This window comes from Neolamprologus brichardi, chromosome 12, assembly GCF_056152115.1.
Source record: "Neolamprologus brichardi isolate AB-2024 chromosome 12, ASM5615211v1, whole genome shotgun sequence".
Classification (NCBI taxonomy): Eukaryota; Metazoa; Chordata; class Actinopteri; order Cichliformes; family Cichlidae; genus Neolamprologus; species Neolamprologus brichardi.
The window spans coordinates 23,128,866-23,141,562 of NC_142115.1; the positions used below are offsets into that span (position 1 = coordinate 23,128,866).

The window sequence follows — 12,697 nt, forward strand, 5'->3', positions numbered from 1 at the left end:
CTAACTTTACTTTCAGTATGATTGTATATTTATATGCCTTGTGGTTTATCTATACATGTCAGTTACATTCACCTAAGACAAATGCTTGAAAAAAGGTGATAACTTCCACCTCTCCAGCCTCTCTTTCACCTGTTTTCTACTCTCTCACAATGGTCACAATGTCATCTGCAAACATTAGTGTCAACAAAGAATCCTGTCTGGCCTCATCAACCTGTCTCACTGTCCTGACCAAGCATATTACAGTTATTAACAAAAAACAATAATTTGCAAACTAAATAAATAAAGCATACAATATATGATTAATGTATTACAGGGTATTGATGCAGATGTTGGTGTGACTGGAATCTCCAGATGACTGAGTCCCGCGTTTTATTGCAATAGTTGATCTAACCCTAACAAATAAGTTAAAGGAAAAATAAAAGATCAGACCGAATGAATAACTTTATAAATAAATAAATAAGTATAGTCATTAATATATATATATATATTTTAATCATTTTCATGCTGTCTCTTTAATTTCAAACTGCCTCTGGAAGCAGCCGAGGATGTGCATTACTGTGTGTCTTCCTCAGCTATCAGTGCAGTATTTGAGTCTTTCCTGTGCCTCTGTTTCTCTTTCTATGGTAGTAAGAAAATTCATTGGTGCTTGAAAAACAGACTCTTTTAACTCTTTGTTGTTGTCTGCGTAACAGGGCTTCCAGCTCTCTGATTGGCTGTCCACCTGTCAATCATGTGCTCCACTGGAGAAAAAAAAAGACTGCGTCGGGTTTGTGATTTGACACAAACCGAGTCGTGATCATCCGGTCGATCCGTGGGTGGTTAGTTAGCCTCCCCTGTTTACCTTCTTTTCCTTTGGCGGACCTGCCAGCTTGTTGAGCGGCTGTGTGGACGACTGGTAACCTGCCGTTTTTGTGGTAACGCCTGTTGGTTTTTGGAAGGGGACGAGGTGTGTCTGTGAGGGAGAAACGCGGCACGGTTAGTGGGGGATATCCCCTCGCTTGTTTGACTGAACGTCATTTTTCCTGGCTAGGCTAGCATAAGCAGCAGCAGCGTAAACGGGTGGGGGTGGATTTCTACACTTCGGCCCTTGGAAAGCAAATATAAATAACCCCCTGAGGAGTAACGTTATGCTGGGAAACAATGACCAGCGAAGGGGACAGATCTAAGGAAGAAGGGCTTCTCGAGTGGAGCGGACATGTCAGTGGATGAGCAGCGGTGAAGAGTGGTTCGGCTAAGCGGAGCTAGTCGGTTAGCTAAACGGATCGAGGAAGTTGACTAGCCACTTTTGCTAACTGGGCTAAAAACGTCTGAGTTAGTAATATAGATTAAGATTTAAGTGGTGTCAACTTGTTAAAGCTAGAGATTTAGAAAGTCACGAACTATTTGCGGATTTTAATCCCCAACAACAACAAGAAAAGGTAGCACATTGGTTTACCAGTTAGCTAGAAAGTCGGAGCTCGTTATAAACAAAGGCTGCCAAGCTTCACCTGTCCACAGCGACCTTACACCTCCACGGGTCGTCGACCCCATTGTTTGACAGACAGCGCTGCCATTTTTTAAACTACTATTAAACCGTGAATTTACGTCTCGGGGATGGATTTAAAGACCGCGGTGTTTAACGCAGCCAGAGATGGTAAGCTCCGGCTGCTTCAGAAGCTGCTGGAGAACAAAGATGGGCACGAGGTGACCAAGTTAATGGGCGAGAAGACAAACGGGGCCACCCCGCTCCTGATGGCCTCCCGGTACGGCCACTTGGACCTGGTGGAGTATCTGCTGGAGTGCTGCAGTGCTCCTGTCGAGGTCGGTGGATCGGTGAACTTTGACGGGGAGACTATCGAGGGGGCGCCCCCTCTCTGGGCTGCCTCGGCAGCGGGACATCTGAAGGTAGTCCAGTCCCTGCTGGGTCACGGAGCTTCTGTCAACAGCACAACGCTGACCAACTCAACGCCCCTGAGGGCGGCCTGCTTTGACGGCCACCTGGATATTGTGAAATACCTGGTGGAGCACAATGCTGACCTGGAAGTAGCCAACAGACACGGCCATACGTGTCTCATGATTTCATGCTACAAGGGGCACAAGGAGATAGCGCAGTACCTGCTGGAGAAAGGGGCAGATGTCAACAGGAAAAGCATCAAAGGTGAGTCTGTAAAAAGCTTTCCACAGAAAAATGTTGACTACATGGATGATAAGCCGTATTTTCTTCTTTTGAAAGAGATCGTTTGAGAAAATCGAGCAAAAAATGGGCAAAATGCACGTGACACGCATGCATCCAAATATAGGGTTTGTTATGGGATGACAAAATTAACTAATTTGCAATTGCTTTTTTCCCTGTATGAAATGACTCAACAGCAAAGCATGAACTTCTGGTTTCACAGTGGAAAGTTGCAAGCTAGCTACGTCAGCCTGGATGCGTGCGTGTGTGTCAGGGTGTGTCTGGAAGCTCATACTTTGGATGGTGTTTTCTAAATACAGGAACAATAAGAATTTGTCTTTAAGATCATTGTCTTTTATACGTGTGGTTAAAAATAAAAGCACTTAACTGCTCAGGATGTCCATTATTTTCTCTTTCTATGGAGACTGCTGCTTTCGTAGGCTTGAATTCATGGTTTTACAGTGAATTTCAACCACAGACCTTTGGATACCTACCTAGATTGGCACATTTAAGCCCCTAGTTTTAGCTCTTGTGTGATCAGAACTATACAGTTGTAGCTTATACTTACTTTCCTGTGACTAGCACTAAATTCAAGAGCAGGGCACAAACCACCCTCTCTACACTGCTTTAAACAAAACAGCTGTATTGACATAAGAGGGTAAATCTCTATTATTAGATATGACTGGAAACTTTTCAAAAACAATAAAGCTTATGTTTAGGCAGGAAAGTGAGCAAGTTAGAGGAGAAAAACAGTCCTGACAAAATAATCACAGCTGACTAGACTGCTTCAGAAGTTGTGCCTTGCTCACTTCCTTCTCAGAAAAGTCATCACTTTTCAGTTCATGAAAGACTTCCAGTAAATAACCTGTTTGGTGAGGTGTCATCTTGAATCGATTAATGCAGACAAACAAATCTTAAATGATTTCTTGAAGTTTTTCCCCAGTTTTTCCAATCAGTGTTATTCATCCAAGCCACATTAAAACACTGATTATATAATCAAAAGTCAGTTTAAACCATTTTTTAGTATAAACATGGCTTTCTTGTTGTTTACCCAGTTTTGCTTGTACATATTTAACTGAGGGGGGAAACTGTAGCGCTGCTGCAGTTTTCTGTCCAGAATTGTTATGTTTGCAGAAACCAAAGAATATAACTGCTGGTTGATCCCAAACTAACCCCATTTGGTCTCATCTGACTGAGTGTGGAGTAGCCTCAGAGAGCAGAAAGAAAAACAAACGCACTGTTAACCAGAAAAAAAAAGAGGGGGGTGAGCTTGAAGTGTTTATAATTCCCAGTCATGGCATGTGTTGAATATCCTCAAAGGGATTAACTTATCTTTATGGGACTTAAAGTTCAGTAAGCACGTGTGTGTGTGTCTGTAGATGTGTATCCCTTCCTCTTTGGGGAAAACTGAACCTGATTTTTCAGGACTGAGTGACCTACTTTTAACATGCCAGACTTGAGTAAATGTAGCAGTGGTGGAAATGGTCCTGCTTCTGCTCCATGAGTGGGCTTGAATGTTATTTTTTGTACTTTCAAATTGTGGGTTTGTTTTATTGGGTTTTTTTTTTTTTCTTGGCTACAATACCACTGTGTGAATCTTGCACGGTTTCACTGACAATGTGACATACCCTCCAACGAAGGCAAACAAGTCAAGACTGAAAACACTGCTGGTGGAACTTCATTTTTCACTTTAATTGTTTGTAATAGGTCCTCCCCTTTTTCTTTTTAACAATAGCTTAGCTCACCTGACAAAGTGCAATTTCTCCTTTTTATCTGAGGAATGTGGCGTTGGAATTTTGTGGTCATCCCTAAATATTCTTACAATTCATGATGGAAGTTATCTGCCCTTGACTCACCTTTACATCCTGCAGTCCAAAGAACCAGTGGAGTTTCTCAGACTTTTCTGTTGTACAAATGTCTGGCCTTGTGTTTTCCTTAATGGTGAACCATATAGGTCAATACGGTGGTCTGATATGCTAATTTAAGCGTGCTTCAGGCATTTTCACTCTGTAAGTTTGCAGTTGTAAGAGACTGTTATCAGAACAGCTTCTGTGAAATTCAGCACCACAATAACACCAAGGTACTCGAAGCTTGGTGACTAATTGTCTTCTTCTTATTGACTCTTAATAGTTGTATTTAGTCTCAGTAGTGAATGGAGTTAAACAGAAGTGCGATTGGGAGTACTTCCTTGTTTTGAGTTTGTTTGGTAAATTCCTGGGAAACCCCCAAGGTGGAGAGATGTCTTATTTTTGTTGCTAAACTGGATTAAACTAGAGCTCTGGTATCCCTGGAACAGAACATTATTAATTAAAAGGAAACTAAATTAAATGGATTAAACTTTTAAGGAATGCGTTCTGTGCTCTTCCTTGTTAGACATTCATATTTGTCTTTTAAACTGCTTATTTGTTTTTTTTTTATTGTGTTGCATGTTTTTTTTGGTTTGTTTGTTGTTGTTTTTTTCTTTGTCTGTGTTGTGCTGAAAAATACTTCATGTGATGTGTGTCTGTTTGCTCAAATCCTTTGTAGAAGTTGATTCTCTTTTTCTGTTCTAAAACTGATGAAACCGTTAAAAAAAAAAAAGTGAATATGACACATCTTATGGCATAAATAAATATAAAGTGGTAGCATCCATTAGAATTTTAGCATCAGTCATTGAGCCTTTTAAATATTTTTTTAAATTACCAGCTTATGGTAACATGGAGAGAGAAATTCCTTAAGTCAATATCAAGGTAATAGGATGGATGTAGTCATGGATTTGCAAACTGAATTCCTGCTAGGCTTCTGTGAGCTAATGTAGGTCTTATTATGTTTAACTCACTGCACAACATGCATCTTCTTTGTTCACAGGCAACACGGCGCTTCACGACTGTGCAGAGTCAGGCAGCCTGGAGATCATGCGGATGTTGCTGCAGTACGGCGCAACCATGGAGCAGGATGGCTACGGCATGACACCCTTACTTTCTGCCAGTGTTACAGGCCATACTAATATTGTAGACTACCTGACTACGCATCAGCAGGTCAGGCTTCCTGTCACCTACAATTAAAGTTTGTTTGTGTAGAGTTGTGTGAAGATCACATAAATATCACATATTTTGTCCCTGCAGACGAGGCACACAGAGCGCATTGATGCCCTGGAGCTCTTGGGAGCTACGTTTGTAGACAAAAAAAGAGATCTGCTTGGAGCTTTAAAATACTGGAAAAGAGCCATGGATCTGAGGTACATGGACAGTAACAACATCATCCAGAAGCCGGAACCCAAGCAGCTGATCATGGCATACGATTATGCTAGAGAGGTGAGTGCATTTACCAAGCACCACCTTAAAGTGGGCTTGCAATGTGTTTAAAGCTCTTGAAATCGGTTTTCTTTTCACATGATGTCACATTTTGACATCAAGATGGAAAAAGTAAATGTTTTTATTTTGCTGGGGAAAACCTTTAATGTTACACTCTGGTCTTTAGTATTGGAGATGTAGCCTAAGACTTTGTTAATTAGCTATATAGATTAAATCCAAGACCCATATATCGATATGGGTCTTGGTGCTGAAGTCACAAGTCACTCTGCTACTTTTTAATCTGCTTTCTAGGTAACAAACGCAGAAGAGCTGGATGGACTTATTTCTGACCCGGATGAGATGCGCATGCAGGCTCTGCTCATCCGAGAGCGAATCCTCGGTCCACAACACCCAGACACTTCCTACTACATCCGTTACCGTGGTGCCGTCTATGCTGACTCTGGAAACTTCGAACGCTGCATAAATCTGTGGAAGTACGCGCTGGACATGCAACAAAGCAACCTGGACCCCCTCAGTCCCATGACTTCCTCCAGCCTGCTGTCATTCGCTGAGCTCTTCTCCTTCATGCTGCAGGACAGGGCCAAGGGGCTCTTGGGGACATCGGTGTCGTTTGAGGACTTGATGGGGATACTGTCCAAGAGTGTGATGGAGATTGAACGAGCCATTAAACAAAGTGGACCAATGCCTCCTGACCCTGCTCAGCTCAGCAAGGCCCTCTCAATTATTCTCCACCTCATTTGTCTTTTAGAGAAGGTGCCATGTACTGCAGAGCAGGACCATTTCAAGAAGGAGACCATCTATAGGTGTGTTCCTATTGAAAATCTTCTCAGTGTTGTTTATAAAGGTCACATATGTCTCTGTGTACACAATATGGCAGTTGGAAGGGTCTAAAAGTTTCCCGTGACAGTGATTTTTGATAATGTTTCTTTCAGTCACATATACAACCTTTTTTTTTTTTTTTTTAGCAAACAGGCAGGATGTTAATTGACCTTTGCCACAGGCTTTTTGCAATTCTGTCAGTAATTTAAAAAAAACATTAGTTTAATCAAACTTGTTGTTCATAGTCATAATTCTTTGCCTTTCATTCTGACACTGTTGCATCTCTAGATTCCTGAAGCTCCACCCATGTGGTAAGAATGGCTTCAGCCCGCTGCACTTGGCAGTCGACCGCAACACTACCTGCGTGGGCCGTTATCCCGTCTGCAAGTTCCCTTCCCTCACGGTCGCTTCAATCCTACTTGAGTGTGGGGCAGATGTCAACAGTCGAGATGACGATGACAACAGGTCTGTTTTTAAAAATCACGCTTCTGTTTCACCCACATTCTCCAGCTTTTAGTTTTCACCTACATTTATTCAGGGGGAAAATGGCAGAAAGTGGATAAGAAGACATGTGCTTGTATGTTGTACAGGATAATCCTCTTACAGATCTATTATCTTTGTATCCACTAGCCCCCTCCACATAGCGGCATCCAACGGTCACCCTGACATCATGAACCTGCTCATTTCCTGCGGGACTCACTTCGACAGCACCAACGCCTTCCAGCAAACGGCCTGCGACCTCCTGGATGAGAAGGAGCTGGCCAGGAATGTCATCCAGCCCATTAACCACACCACTCTGCAGTGCCTAGCCGCCAGGGCTATCATCAAGCACGGCCTCGACTACCGGGGAAACATCCCAGAGAAACTGGAGGCCTTCGTCTTGCTCCACAGATAATGATTGTGAAGGAGTGGAGAAGAATGGATGGGTGCACAGGGAAAAGTGTGAAAAGGAGCAACATAATCTCAACGCCTCACCCACAGGGTGCTTGAAAAACCGAGACAATTATGTGGGTTAGGTTTGCAAATTCAAACTACACGGAGAGTATGAACTTGTTGGAAGAATTAAGTGCACAAAAAAGTCCTCAACTAACCAGGATGGACTTAAAATGATTTGGATTAACTGGCCCAATTTTTGGGGGATGCAACAGGAGTGGATTGCAACATGGACAAACACAGCTGCATCTCTGGATGAACTGAGCAAAGGGGTTTATGTATTTTTGCTTGAGATTTTTTTTTTTTTTTGCATATTCCTCGATTTCTATTTATTAAATGAAACTTGAGAGATTTTTCTCCATGCTGGCTGCAACCCAGTCTCAACATTGCCTGCTCACGTCTTCTCAGTCTCAAGGCATTTCTACATATACTGGGAGTTCAGGTTGTTATTATTATTTTTAAAAAATATTTTTGGTTTGCCAACAGTCATGGACCCTTCCCCAGTCATTAGATTTTTTTTTTTTTGTTTGTTTTAGTTTTAGTTTTTTTGTACTTTTACAAATACACCTAGTTTTTGGTCATGCAAATCTGGACATCTGCCAAGTGCTGTGGATTCGAGACTCATTTGTCGTTCCCACTTAAGTGTACAACAAAGCTTTACAAGAAGGGTTTAATGCGTGCAAACACCATAAGTGCTTTATTCTTTCTATGCACAGGCTAGGCTGTTGGAAAGAGAGACTGTTGTATTCTGTGCCGGCACTTGTCTGTGCAATATCTCTCATGAGTTTTTGTGTTTACCTCATTGCTGCCGTTTTCTTCAGTATCCACCTACTTCACTCAAAAAGGAGGGGGAGAGGGGTGCAAAAAAACATTGTACTGATTGTTGTAAGACGAGTGAATGAATTTGAGCGATTGTGTTTTATTTTTTTGCGTGAGTGCGTGTGTGAAAGAAATGCGAGTGCCCCCCACGGTGCGTTCCTTGTATGCAGAGTGGGTTTTTTTGCTTTTGTTTTTTTGTTTGACTTTACACAAATTATTGACAATGGGAATTTTGGTGAAGTGGCGCTCATGGAGATTCCACAATGCACGTGACTGCCAGTAGAAACCACAGCGGCCAAACTAACAGTTCACAACCGCTGGCGAGTGCAGGCTCGTACACAGAAGTGACCTCTTTAACATTCATACATGGCCGACCTTTAAATACTGTCGTTCTTTAATAATTTTTATCCCCCCCCAAAAAACGTCTGGGTAAACATTGTCCCACTGTTCACGTGCAGCAACATATCAGCCAACCAATCACTGCAGAAGACCTTTCATGACAACACCTACACTCCAAACTAGAGCAGAGCAAGGGTAGATCTGTTTGTCTTATACAGCTGTCATCCAGCTGTGTGAGGAGTTGAAGACACGAGTGGGAGGATGCCTCTACATACAGAATAGGAAAGCTTTGTGAATTATCTCGTTTGCACATTAGCTTTAGATGTGTGGGTTGGAAATTTTAAAAAAAGGGCTTTTCATAATTCTTAGGATTTCATATTACAGTTTAAAAAGTAAAAAAAAGCAGACATAGCAAATGTATTGAGGACACCCAGGGCAACTTGATGTGAATCTGCACTTTACTACAGCGGAGTTTAAGATTTGATATGGCATTAATTGAGTTCATGTCTTAATAACCAGTTTGACAATAAACCCATGTTGCACTTGTCATCTTGTCCAAATGTCTTTATTTCCTGGTTTTTCTCTCTTTGTTTTAATAGCTATACACCAGTCAGCCACAACATTAAAACCAGCTGCCTAACACAGCACAAGGGACCTCTGGGGGTGTCATGTGATTTCTGGCTTAGGAAAGCTGGAGAAAATCCTTTCAGGATGAGACTTGTCTCCCATAAATGCCTGACTGGATTGGGAGTTGAGCAGTTTGGTGGCCGGATTGATGCACCTGGCTCTGTTTAGATTCTTTGCGCTGTGGCATTGACACATTGTCCTCCTGGGAGAGGCTGCTGTCAATGCGTGTTGTGCTTGACCTCCAACAATGTTTAAGTGAGTTTTATGTGTCTTAAGTGAACTCTGCATTCTAATAAGGCAATGTTACTTGACCTGTCTGCGGTTTTAATGTTGTGGCTAATGGTGGAAGAGCGCAAATAGGCAACAGCTGATTGAGTCAGTGTTCCCACTGCTTTTGCTCTATAGTCACTGAGCAGATCTTTGAGTTGGGTGAAGCAAAGAGGACCCCTGAGATGTGAAAATGCAGACGGGGGTTGCTCATGTTGTTCGTGAGTTGCTTCCAAGAAATGCCCTCAAGTAAAAACAAGCTAATTTATGACTTGCTTGCTCAATACTTTGTGCATGAAGCAATTAAAAACAGCAGCCGACTGCTGTGCAGAGAACCTTGGAGTGTTTATTCTTCTCTAGACTACAGTCATTAGGACCCAGTAACAAGTATTGTCTCTGTATCCAACACCCGATGTGCTGTGTTGTATATTAACTCTGAGGCTCAAAGCATCAAAAACACATCAGCGAGGCCCTTGATGCTCCACAAGAATCAACAAAAAAAATCTAATGAATTATTTAAAGACCCAAGATGATGAGATTGGTGTTCAGCCATGCTGTGTTATGACTCCACTGGTGGCAATGTCATTTACTTTGCACATTACCCTCCAGGATTACATCAACATTTCACCAGGAGCCAGAGGTTTTCTCATTTTAGAAAAAAAAGGCTTCACACAAATGAATGGATTAACTTCAAGTGTGGTATGATATCAGTCGACAACATCGAGTGGATGGATCTGGACTAGGGCTGTTCGATATAACGCTATATATCGGATGACATATAAAAACGTCTATCGTTTCATTTTACGCTATTGTTTGTTTCTTGGTGTCGCAAAATAAACTGTTTACGGCAAAATTGTTTTATCGTTTTGATGGTCACTGTAGTGGCTATATTAATTTCTTAAAGTTCTCTTTTTCTCTTATATTTAATATAACCACACTATGGACGGACAAGCGCCTGTTTTTATGCGTTGTGGTTAGCAACAACGACGGTAAAACCATCGGGTGTCCGCTTGTTTATTTTACACATAAACCTTTCACAATAAAGCTCAAGATCCTGTTGAGATTTTTCAAAATAAACTGAATCACGTAAAAGATTATGCAGAGTATTTATGGATGAGAAGCAAAAAAGAGCAGTCAAATGCTAAAAAAATAAGACTTAAGACTTAGACTCAAACGTTAGAACAGGCTTTTCCCCGCAGCACGCTGTGTAATAAATACTCACAAAGAAAACAGCGGCCTTTACAACTTATGTCTAAAAATGTATCGTTTCATGCATCTGTTAAAACACTCGACTCCAGGTACACGACGCCCAGCTGGAAACACTTCACGCAAGTCGAGCTGCCCCATATTCACAGAATTTACAGAAAATGTAAAAATTTTGTGATTTACATCGTTATGGACGATAGATGTCTTATATCGGGATATGAGATTTTGGTCATATCGCACAGCCTTAATCTGGACCCAGGCTAAATGAACTTCGGTGGTTTTATTTAGAAAATCTGGTGCCTACACTGCAGTCCTGCCAGTTAATTACTGATGCGCTTGTACTTTTGGTTTATGGGTGAATTTGGGAGAAACTCAAGGCCTCACTCAGCTAAAAGCATTACTTTAGATTTCTTAATTGATACAAAATCCACATTCACCACATGCGCTGCCTTGGTTTAATCTCCTGAGTGATCATAGCTACTCCCGTTTCAGTTTAACAAAGTGAAAGGGTGAAATGTAAAGAACTGTCATGTAACAGCCAGATGATGCAGCTTCCTCACACACAAACGGACAGATACCTTCACGAATACACATTTATTCCTTGCTTCCTCCACATGTAGAGCCGGCAGCGTTCATCCCCAAAATGTGAAACCCGTCCTGAATGTTCCGTGATGAGTCACTGCCAGGATCTCCTGTAAAGCAGAGAGTGGGACTTTCTTAATGAGTCACGATCACTGTAGGTGTGTGTGCGCGCCAGGCCGCCGAGGCTGGACTGAGTGCGTCTGGTTAGATATGTATGAATCTCTTTTACGACCTGCAACCATTTTGTGGTCTATAAAAATGGATTTCGCAACCTTCAGGGACTTTTTCAATCAGCCTTCCTTAATAAGTGGTTATAGCATGTAGCCATCTGAAATCATGTCACTCTTGCGTAACAGACCTAGCCACAAAAAAAAAAAAAAAAAAAACTCTTGAAAGGAGAAATGGAGACAAATAAACAGGTAAATCAATTTTCTGAGGAAATATTTACCGCCATTCCTTCTGAGAAGTGCAATTGAACTTTGCTGTTTTGCATTTTCACAACCACGCCCAGAATTACCTTTCTAAAATTAGCAAAGGTATCATGAGGTGAAAGTGGACACATGTTTTTATTTAGTGTGAGGTGTAACTGTAGCTGGAAAATCTATTTGGTTTTACGCACATCTTCCATTCCAGCCTCAGTTATGCAAAGCTCAGGTAACCTTTTCCTTCTGCAGGAACGCTAACATAATTGATGGTAATTGTGAAATATACGGTTTAGATGTTTCTGGGTCGAAGTGCACGGAACAAGTCGAGGCTTATCACAGTACTGGTGTTTACGTGGCTCAGCCCCACTAGAAGTGGTTCTGTGTCCAACAAGGAAGAGTTTGAAAAGGGTGCAGGGGAAAAAAGGTGAAAGGCTGATATGAGGATGTTAAGTTTGTACTAAGGCTGTGTGGATAAAAGCCAGAGTTTCTAGAAAAGGAATTGTCAGCTCAGCAGGGAGGGGGTGTACTGAGTCAGAGGAATGCCCATGAAGTCTCACGAATGAAGATGATGAGAATCTACCATGCTGAACTGTCTTTTACTAAAATTCAGGCTCCCTACCAGCTTTCAAAATTGTGTCATTCTTTCTCACTAAACTATAATAAAACGCATATTCAAAGGATAAAATTGTTCATATCTCTGTTAAAATAGTGACATGCCCTCATTTCCACCAACACGTTTTTATTCACTGCTTAACTTTGAAGTGTTTGCAAATGTATTTTTCTCCATCTCTTGCTTTAAGGTGCAGAGTTACACATGGGTACATTAGGAAGGAGGTAAAGAGGAAGACCACAGAGGAGGTTTGTGGATATATTGAAGGAGAAGATGGAGAGGGTTGGTGTGACAGAGGAGGGTGCTAGGGATAGGGTGAGATGGACGATTTGCTGTGGTGACCCCTTAAGGATCAGCCAAAAAAAAGGAAAAGATTTCCTAATTTAATTCAATTCATTGTATTTATAAATCCCCAACTCACAACTATTGCCTTAATGTGCTTTATATCGCAGGCTACAGAACCTACAATATCAAACAAACTAAATAACAAGACAAAAACAGAGAAATCAGATGACCTCCAATTAAAAAGCACGTGGAGATGGTGAGAAGGAAAATCTCCCTTACCCCCCTGTCACAACCATTTGGGGTGAAGGAAAGAAAAGAGAGGAAAAGAATCTCTGTGGGA

General features: G+C 41.7%; 1 protein-coding gene across 1 annotated transcript; it reads left to right on the plus strand.

Moving 5' to 3' along the window:
• Positions 1 to 704: 704 nt before the first annotated feature.
• Positions 705 to 8,896, plus strand: fem1c (fem-1 homolog c). Its single transcript, XM_006789763.3, has 6 exons — positions 705 to 2,137; positions 5,000 to 5,169; positions 5,257 to 5,445; positions 5,737 to 6,248; positions 6,553 to 6,729; positions 6,895 to 8,896. Exons 1-6 carry the CDS (start codon positions 1,594 to 1,596, stop codon positions 7,157 to 7,159), a joined length of 1,857 nt encoding a protein of 618 aa, XP_006789826.1. The 5' UTR covers positions 705 to 1,593; the 3' UTR covers positions 7,160 to 8,896.
• Positions 8,897 to 12,697: the final 3,801 nt, after the last annotated feature.